Consider the following 10,383-nt stretch of genomic DNA (forward strand, 5'->3'; position numbering starts at 1 on the left):
AGCCTGGCAGGCTACAGTCCACGGGGTCACAAAGAGTCAGAAATGACTGAGCAACTAAACAACAGCAACAATACTGTGATTACGATATTCTAATATTTGAAAACTCTAATTATTCCACTTATATTTGAAGGTAAGAAACTTTATAGGCTCATTTCAACTACATATTCTCTATTTTGGATAGAGAACAACAATCTCTTGAGAAATATTGCACCCTGATACATCTCGTGAGATTGAATTTTAAAAGGAGAATCTAGGTCACAATTTGAACATTGGCCTTGTAAGGCCCCAGCTTTCTGACACATTAACCAAGAGGTTTTGACTAATCTCTAGAATTCTTTCCATTTGGGGAATTCTATGATTCTAGAATTCACTTTGTCTTCATGAGACATAAAGAGAGTAAGATAGTGCTGTAAGCATTTTAGGTAAGATTATAGCATATGATTCTATTCTCTCAATTGGTTCTTTTGATTCTTTTGTCTAAGATTTATTGAAAACTATCATCACTAGCCCCAAGGTAATATACTCACTTTTATGCAGTGCAAGATTAAAAGCACTTTAAGATTAAGAATTACTTTTAGTCCGATCGTTCTCTTTGCTTAAGTCATAAGAGCTTCAAGTTCCATAGCCACCCCTCACATGCCAACTGTTGCCACTCCAGATCCACCCCCAACCTAGAGCAATTTTAACCCTGGGCTGTTTGAGAATAAATAGAATCTACATGTTCAAGTTGAGTTTTCTTTTTACTTCTACACAGTACTTCAAGAGTGTGCATGTGTGCACGGTCAGTCGTGTCTGACTCTTTGTGACACCCAGGACTGTAGCCTGCCAGGCTCTTCTGTCCATGCGATTTTCCCAGCAAGACTGTGGTAGTGGGTTACCATTGCCTTCTCCAGGAGATCTTCCTGACCCAGGGATCAAACCCGCATCTCCTGTATTGCAGGCGAATTCTTTACCACTGTGCCATCTGGGAATCCCACTTCTGGAGTAAAAACATCAAATTGATATCGAGCTGCAAATGATATTTTGGTCATCAATTTTAAATCATAAGTGATTATCCTCATCTCATGACAGTATTTCGTTCTCAAATACAAATGGTATATGTACAGAATGTGGTGTAATTTCAGGGATTGAAAAGTTGATGATTTCTATTGGAGGCTGGAATGGGGCCATATTTAATCAGTGTATTTGGAACCTCATACAACTTTAGTGTCTCTCAATCTTATTTTTCATGATCACTCTTCTTGTTCAGTCACTCAGTCATGTCTGACTCTTTGCGAACCCAGGGACTACAGCACGCCAGGCTTCCCTGTCCTTCACTATCTCCCAGAGTTTGTTCAGCCTCATGTCCATTGAGTCAGTGATGCCATCCAACCATCTCATCCTTTGTCGCCCCCTTCTCCTGCCCTCAGTCTTTCCCAGCATCATGGTCTGTTCCGTGTCTTTTCTGAGCTGGCTCTTTGCATCAGGTGGCCAAAGTATTGGAGTTTCAGCTTTAGTGTTAGTCCTTCCAATGAATATTCAGGATTGATTTCCTTTAGGGTTGACTGGTTTGATGTCCGTGCTGTTCAAGGGACTCTCAAGAGTCTTCTCCAGCACCACATACTCTTCTTAGGGTAGGCTGTTTAGATACGTTTTTCCTAATATAGGTCCCCAGTGAAGTAATATTACAAATACTCTATTATGTACTGTGTGTGTATGCATTTTACCTTAAAGCAGAGATTTTTTCCCCTACTCTTCCAATTTCAGATTTTTACCTCCTTTAGGAATGCATGGCTTCTTCTCTGTAAAATCAGGCAGATGAATTAAACAGCACCTTATTTCTCCTAACTGGCCTAAAATTTTAACTCTCAGTTACTTTTAAAAGAGGATAATGCCTTTGGTCTTAGATTTCATGTGTGGTATGTGTATTTGTGTTGAATTTGTAATAGAGAAATAGTAACATCTTCACAGATCGGAACAATTAGTAAAGGAGTAAAAACAGCTCTTTAGTATCTACTGGGTCCTCAAACAGTTTTATTGAAATTTTAATGGAGTTTGCTGATTTGATACACAGGAGACCGTTTTAGCTAATGGACAAGAGAGTATCCATTTTTAGTATCTTTCTGTAGACATTTCTATTTTAGTTTTGAGCCTCTGCCAGGAAATCTTTTTAGATTTCCACAACCTGCCTGTTTGAGTAGACATCTCCAGTATCGTTTTATGGGTAACAGAAGCGAGCCGATAAAAGATGTGAGACTACTTGAGGACAAGAGGGTTGGACCCTGTGTCCCTTGCTATCAATAAGCTGTTTGTTTTACAAATAAGTATATCCCACGTCTTTAAAGTGGTCAGTGAGTAAGACATTACCAAGTGCAGTTTCAGATCTGCCAGCCTAAATTAATATTTTAAGTTTCATTTTGAATTTTGTCCCCAGTTCCTTTATCTTGGGCTTCCCAGGTGGCTCAGTGGTTAAAAAAAAAAAATCCACCTGCAATGCAAGGGTGCGGGTTTAATCCCTGGGTTGGAAAGAGCCCCTGGAAGAGGTAATAGCAACGCCACTGTAGTATTCTTGCCCGGGAAATCCCCTGGACAGAGGTGCTTGGCAGGCTGTTTTACATGGGGTCGCAAAGAGTTGGACACTGCTGAGCACATGTGCTTGCTTATGCTTCCTTTATCTTCTTACTGTCTTTGTAGAGAGTTACGGTATAAAACTACTCGGGAAAGTTACAAAAATAGTTGAAGCCAAAAATGTTTACCAGATTTTGTAAGAAATTAATATGGGTAGGTCTTTTTTGGCAGGTAGAAGTTTATTCTCAACTCTTACCCGGACAAAACCATAATTAATATTATCACACAAATAAGAAATCAAACTTAATGCCTTTCCATCTCTTCTACTTCTTTTTAGTTTTTGCTCAAATCTGCCATCATTCTTTGGATTATTTTATTTTTGAAGACATATTAGGAAAGTAGATTGTTTCTTGATTTAATGCAACCCTTATTTGCATATTGTGATCTTTCAAAATCCTATGTAAAAATAGAGCTGGTTCTTGAATGTTTCTTACCATGCTCAGTGATCACTGCTGTGTGTTCAGTTATGCCCGAATCTTTGCGACCCTATGGACTGTAGCTCGCCAGGCTCCTCTGTCCTTGGGATTTTCCCAGCAAGAATACTGGAGTGGGTTGCCATTTCCTCCTCCAGGGGATCTCCTCCACCCAGGGATCAAACCTAGATCTCTTGCTTATCCAGTTGGATTAGAGTTGGCATCAGCAATTGGATTCTTGACCACTGACCCTCATTATTAGTCAGTTATTAGTAGTTATCTACTTTATATACAGTAGTGTGTACGTGTCAAGCCCAGTCTCCTCAGAGTTATTTTTATTTGCAGTATTAGAATTGCAACTTCTCTGGGTTAGAAAAGACCTACCTACAAGGTGTTATGATCCAACCCCCTACTTGATGTGTGTGCAGCTTCCTTGGTGTTTCTGCCAACTGTTTCTGTAGTCTTGATAGGAATTCCGCTCAACTCACTACTTTCTAGAAAGGACATTTTCATCGTTTCTCTCTACCTCTCTCTAGGTCTCTCACCATTTTAATGTAAAACACAAACTAACACACCCATACACATACAAAAGCAAATATGTGACTTGAAAGTGTAAATCACTCGGCTGTGTCCAACTCTTTTTGACTATAGATTGAAGCCTGCCAGGCTCCTCTGTCCATGGGATTCTCTAGGTAAGAATACTGGAGTGGGTTGCTGTACTCTACTCCAGGGGATCTTCCCGACCCAGGGATCGAACCCATGTCTCCATCATCTCCTGCACTGCAGGTTTCTTTACCACTTAGCCACCAAGGAAGCTCCCATGGCTTTAAACCACACAAATTTATTGTCCTACAGTTCTGGAGGTCAAAAGTCCTGATCAGCTTCACCAGGTTAACAACAAGGTATGGATAGGGCCACACTGCCTCTGGGAACTCTATAGGACAATCTGGCTCCTGGCCTTTTACAGCTTCCACTGTGGTGTTCCTTATAATCCTTGGCTCGTGGTTCTTTCCACCATCTTCAGAGCCATTCCTGTACCATTTTGCTTCAGTGGTGACATTGCCTTTTTTTCCCCCCTCCCTCTTAAAAGGACACTTGATTTCACTGAATGCCCATGGATAATATAAGATACTGTCCTATATCAAAGTCCCTTTTTCCATACAGGGTAACATTCAGGTTGGAGAGATAGACAATCTGGATATCTTTCAGACCATTTTGCTACCTGTCACAATGAACAAGGTCAAGTTGTGTCCAGTCTCAGTTGTTCTGTCCCAATCTCAATCCCCTCCCTTTCCATGTAAGTAACCACTCTTCTCCCAACTTTTACAGTTAGCTTTTTACAATGGCTTTATTGCTGAATGTATATCCCCAGACTTGATAGTTTAGTCTTGCCCTTTAAAAAACATTGTCTTCTCCTTATGGATCTGTGAAGTCTCTTTCCATGTAAAATTTATTCTTTCATTTTCACATTCTTAGAGTTTGTCTCTTGCAAAAGCCAAGACATTTGCCCTGCAGAGTTCCCCACAGTGCAAACTTTGCAGTTTACACCCTGTAGGGGCAGCTCATCTTGTTTCTCTGGCCTTGGCATCTTGTGCAAACCCATGACAGGATCCAAAACAGCATAATCAGATTCAGTTTCTAGACCTATAGGTGGCATGTTATTCTTGGGCAGACACATGATGTCTGTGTGATGTTAGCAGCTCTTTGGTGAAGCAAGGGAAAGTGTTAGTCCCTCAGTTGCACCCAACTCTTTGTGACCCCATGGACTGTAAGCTTGCCAGGTTCCTCTGTCCATGGGATTCTCCAGGCAGGAATACTGGAGTGGGTAGCCCTTCCCTTTTCCAGGGGATCTTCCCAACCCAGGGATCAAACCTGGGTCTCCTGCATTGCAAGGTGGATTGTTTACTGTCTGAGCCACCAGGGAAGCCCAGCAGCCATTGGAACTCATTCCCTAAATCCATGGTGATTTGTATTGTGACCTTTCTTTTTTCATTCTGTAGTGGGGATACTTTTATACAGAGAGTCTTTGTCTTACTTGGTTACCAGAGTCACAGAGTGAATGTGGGAAAAAAGGATAAATGCTTGATTATTTCTACTTAAAATTTACAAGTTTTCGAGATAATGAAACAGCACTCTTTTTAAAATGTCATTATAATAACTTGTATTTAAACAGATTCAGAGGATTTCAATCAGTTGCAATTATAATTCTTTTTAAATTGCCCCATAGCATCAGTGGGAACCTCTGCAGGTCAGTGTATGGAATCTTTTTTGAATGACTTAGTAGTTGTAGATACTCTCCTTCCTAGTTATCATGACAAGGTGTTCTATACGTGTGTGTGTGCTAAGTCGCTTCAGTTGTGTCTGACTCTTTGCAACCTTATGGACTGTAGCCCACCAGGTTCCTCTGCCCATGGGATTCTCCAGGCAAGAATACTGGAGTGGGTTGCCGTGCCCTCCTCCAGGGGATCTTCCCGGCCCAGGGATCGAACTCACGTCTCTTATGTCTTCTGCATTGGCAGGCAGGTTCTTTACTGCTCACACCACCTGGGAAGCCCAAGGAGTTCCATATTCTTCCTTAATATTTCCTGGCTGGAACTTGGAATCTGATTACAGCTTGGGTGCCGGTGGTACCCATTACTACATCCCTAGGTTGACCATCCTTCCTGAATCTTTTCAGTGGACAGAGCTAGGAACACAGACAGACACACGCACTATAATTCTGATTGTGTGTGTTTGTGTGTGTATGTTTTGGATATCTTGTCACTTCGTGTTTCTGCTAAGTGTTGTCTGTGGTTTTTAGTTTTGCTATCTAGTTATGTGCAGATTTGGAGAGATTAAAAGTGTTTGGTGACACAACTACCAACTTCCTGGAATACAGTTTACTGATTTTTAATCCAAACTTTATAATTGGCACCTTTTTGAAAACTTAAGTCTAACTGGGTTAATCAAGAGTCATTTTGCCATAGTGGACAACACAGTTTCTTCAATATCTCAGCTGGTTAACTGAGATCACTTCATTAGACTCTTTACAGTCGTATACAAAAATTTGGAGACACAAATTTGCTTTTAGAAAGTAGGCTTTTGCTCACTTCTCTTTTTCATCATACTACATTTCATTGCTTCGGTGATTAGAGAGAGAGTCACATTGGCTGAGCCCTTACTGCCCCTCTTCATGTAGGCAGCTTACAAACTAAAGAAAATCAACACCTGTGTTCCATGGAAAAGATGGCTGAGTATCAGTTTATAATGTGTGTCAGGCTTGACTCTGAATATGCTTCGTCTGTGTCTAATATTCAATTCCATCCTCAAAATAAGATTTGGCATCATTGAGAAAATATTGCCAAGAATGAGCTACAAATCCTGAAGACAGTTTCCAAATAGAACATGGGCATTTGGCTGTACCTAATGCCACAGTAATGGATAACTTTACCATTGAGAAGGACAGTGTTCTGTTCCAGATAAGATGTAAAAATAAAAATCTTCTTTTGCCATGGCTCTAAGTCTCAATGGATTTTGCAGCTATTAGTATAAGGATATTTAGCTGTCTTACCAAAGTAAACGATCTGAATTAGATATGTCCCTTTACGGTCCCACTTCATGGAGGAAAGTACTGGAATTTAACAAAAGGTTTCTGTTTTATTATTAGATGTTGGAACTTAAAATATGGTTGAGGTTATATATATCATTTGATCTCTGGTTGTCTTTTGGAATCTTGATTATTTTAGAATACCGTTTGTCTTACTGTCTATTTGACTGATTCTCAACTCTGACTTGACCACAGAATCACCTAGATTTTAAAAACTACTAATGTCCTGCATGCTGCTCCAGTTTTCTTATTTAATGGGTCTGGGCTTGAACCCAGAAATCCTAGGTTTATTTTTTCTTAGCAGCTCACTCTGTGTTTTTAATGTTCAGCTTTGCTCTGTCTGATTAGTTCATAAACCTATGGTTTCCATTATTAAATTTAGTTGGTTCCCATCAGCGCAAATACTGGGACAATTTCCTTTAAAACATAAAGTTAAAAAAAAGTACCAACAACCAAATTAAATAATTACATAAAGTAATGCCAGTTCTATTGAGCTTGGCATAAATGTGTAAATTTAGCCCCAAGAATAAAACACAGATTAAAGCCGCAGAGCCAGAACTTGAACTAGGATCCCTAATGGAGATTAATATTTTCTTCAGCAGTCTGCCAGCTGAATCATGGTCTAATTAAATAGTTCAGATTTAGTGAGTTTGCATTTAAAATATTAGCAGATCCGAGAATGGGTTAAGCTAAAATGAGTTAGAATCTTTTCTGTAAATGGGAAGTTAAATTATCATAGTAATTTGATTAAATCATTTTTAAATCTCTCAAGCTAAATCACCTCCTTTAAAGAATAGTTTGAAGTCTTAATTGCTGTTTGTGAGCATATCTCTCTGCTATTTGTCCTCGCCTCATTTCCTGTGACATTCTATAATATATCTCCTGCTGGGCAAGAGCAGTGGGGAAGGCAAGACTTGGGGTGGGAGCCGAGGTGACCGTACAGCTGACTCCAAGCATTTAAAGATCTGCCATGTCGAAGAAGAAAATGTATCCTGTATGGTTTCGGTAGTTAGAACCAGGACCAAAGGATGGCAGTTGGAGACAGATTTGGGAAAATATGAAGAAAACATTTCTAACAATTAGTTCTTTTCCTTGTTAAGTAGAAAGCTGTCCATGCAACTGGCAGTGTCATCGTTAGAAATGTCGTAGACAAGATTTTTGATGAAGATGGAAAGTTGAGTGAGATGAGCTCAGAGGACAATTTCAATTCTTTTATTTTTTAAAGGAAATGTCATGTCCAGTGTTATAAATTCTGGCAACATACTTTGATTCAAAGACACCTGAGTTTAATCCTACTCTGACACTTACTAGCACTGCCACCTGACTCACAGGGCTGTTGGGAAATGAATGAGATAAGCACTGATAAAGTGCTTATCAGAGGCCACACCCAAAAACAAGTATTTAAGAAATGGTTTAGTTATTATATTTTTCTGCTCTTTTTCATTTTTTCAAGTTTTTTAATTTTTAAATTTTTTGGCTGCGTCTTGCCGCCTGTGGGATCTTGGTTCCCTGACTGAGGATCAAACCCTTGTCCTCTGCATTGGGAGAATGGATTCTTAATCACTGGACCACCAGGGATGTCCCCTAAAACTCTTTTAAAGAAATCTGTTGTTAACAATGGTCAATTCATGAATCAACAATTTTACAATGGCAGTGTAAAAATCAAAACAAAACAGTAAAGAAAATACCTAGAAGTTTTAAAAGCATTTACTGGTTATAGCCATCAGTCTTTTAATTACCTTGCCGTAATTCTTTTCCATCATATGTTTAGCTACTTGATTTTAAATTACATTTCCTCTCTCTTTTTGGGCATGTGATCTGATATTTGAATTATATGAAAGATTAGGCTAACTACATATATCTCAGAGCTTTGCATTCTCAGAGAACTAGAATTATTAAACATGAAGAACCCCCCAAAGACTCCATTATGTGTAATTAACAGATAAACTGTCATCAGAATCAATAAAACGTGCTAAATGATTCAAACTTGTATATAATTAAGTGTCTGTTTTAGAGCTAGAGCTGTAACTTTTATTTTTTCCTTCACATCTCACATTTCTCGCAAGAGTAATTGTGGCAACCCTGTTAACCCTTTCCTTGCTTGATTGAATTAGGTTTTTAAATTAGTCACTTACGGGCAAAGTTCACCTTCACAAATGTGAAAAGTATTTCAGAATTCATTAAAGACTTCATGTGTTTTTCTGTAGAGAAGCAGACTAGGTAAGGATGCTTTAATGAATTGTTAAGAGAACACTAAAAATTCTGGAAAGATGAGCAGTTTATTGTGATTTGTGTATAGTTTACAATGGAACATAATGTTAGGTTCAATGTATTTTCATGGATATCTTACAGTTTTGGTTATCAGCTTCTTTTTTACCCTTTTGGGAAATATGGGCTTTTTGAGTACAAGATCTGAATTTTAGACAACATTACCTCCATGGCACTTAGGATAATTTTTTAACAGATGGCCTTTTATAATTGTTGAATGAATGAATAAATATATGAATGAAATAATGAATAAAACAGCCAAGACTATATTCTGTTAAAGTCTTCTCTTGCTCAGATTCCAGAGGGAAAAACCCACAGGTTTGAAATAATGGATTTTTGTAGTAATCCCCACGCCCTAAGTCAGCACTGGAAATTATCTATTGCAGGGAAATTTAGAAAAATAAAATGGAGATTTTGGAAATCCCTGAGCAATTCACAGCATAGAGAAGTTCAAGAATAAGACTTAAGTTTCACAACTCGAATTGCCATGTTTTTTATTGTTGTTTATCTTCTTGGCTTTGCTTGTAGACTCCATGCACATAGAAGATGTCGAAGCTGTTCAGAAGCTTCAGGATGTCTTACATGAGGCCCTGCAGGATTATGAGGCCGGCCAGCACATGGAAGACCCTCGCAGGGCTGGCAAGATGCTGATGACGCTGCCGCTTCTGAGGCAGACCTCCACCAAGGCTGTGCAGCATTTCTACAACATCAAACTGGAAGGCAAAGTCCCCATGCACAAACTTTTTTTGGAAATGCTGGAGGCCAAGGTCTGACTAAAGGCTTCCCGGGGCCATCCTATCCTGCACGCTGAAAAAGGGAAAATAAACCCAAGAGTGATGTCAAAGAAACTTAAGAGTTTAGTTAACAACGTCGAAAATCAACAAAGACTGCACTCATGATTTAGCAGCAAGACTATGAAGCAGCTTTCAGATTTCTCCCTATCTTCCTGATGAGTTTCTTCCTACCTTGATCTCATCTTTTCTCCGTATCTTTTCTCACTTTCTTTTCCTCGTTATTTTTTTTCCTCCTTCCCTAGTCTTCCTCTCCTTCATTCCTTCCTTCCTTCCTTCTCCTGTATCCCTTGTCCCTCCTGTTCTTATTCTTCCACTTTCTTTTACACTTTAATCTCTCTAGTTGTAAGAAGATTTTCCTTCCTTTCTTTTTCTTTCCCTCCCTCCCTTCTTCCTTCTTTCTTTTTTCCCTTCCTTCCTTTCCTCCTCCCTTTTTTCCTTCTTTCCTTCCTTCCTTCTGCTGCTGAACTTTTAAAAGAGGTCTCTAATTGGAGAGCTATGGAAGCCAGCCCTGCCAAAGGATGGAGATCCATAATATGGATACCAGTGAACTTCTTGTGAACCATAACGTCCCCAATGACTAAGGAATCAAAGAGACAGAACCGACGTACCTAAAAGTACAGTGCAACACACACAAATTGACTGAGTGCAGTATTAGATTCCACGGGAGCAGCCTCTAATTAGATGACTTAAGCAACGTTGCATCGGCTGCTTCTTA

The 10,383-nt window shown here is 39.3% G+C and overlaps 1 protein-coding gene across 6 annotated transcripts in view; it reads left to right on the plus strand.

The window, feature by feature from the left end:
• ESRRG (estrogen-related receptor gamma) overlaps positions 1-10,368 on the plus strand; it is a 694,862-nt gene extending 684,494 nt beyond the window's left edge. For all 6 annotated transcript variants that reach the window (XM_010853291.1, XM_010853288.1, XM_010853289.1 and 3 more), the window contains one exon: positions 9,403-10,368. In XM_010853291.1, the coding sequence (XP_010851593.1) occupies positions 9,403-9,647 (245 nt within the window). In that variant the 3' untranslated portion in view covers positions 9,648-10,368. The remainder of the gene's footprint in view (positions 1-9,402) is intronic.
• Positions 10,369-10,383: the final 15 nt, after the last annotated feature.

Source organism: Bison bison, unplaced genomic scaffold, assembly GCF_000754665.1.
Source record: "Bison bison bison isolate TAMUID 2011002044 unplaced genomic scaffold, Bison_UMD1.0 scf7180017864325, whole genome shotgun sequence".
In the NCBI taxonomy this organism is placed as follows: domain Eukaryota; kingdom Metazoa; phylum Chordata; class Mammalia; order Artiodactyla; family Bovidae; genus Bison; species Bison bison.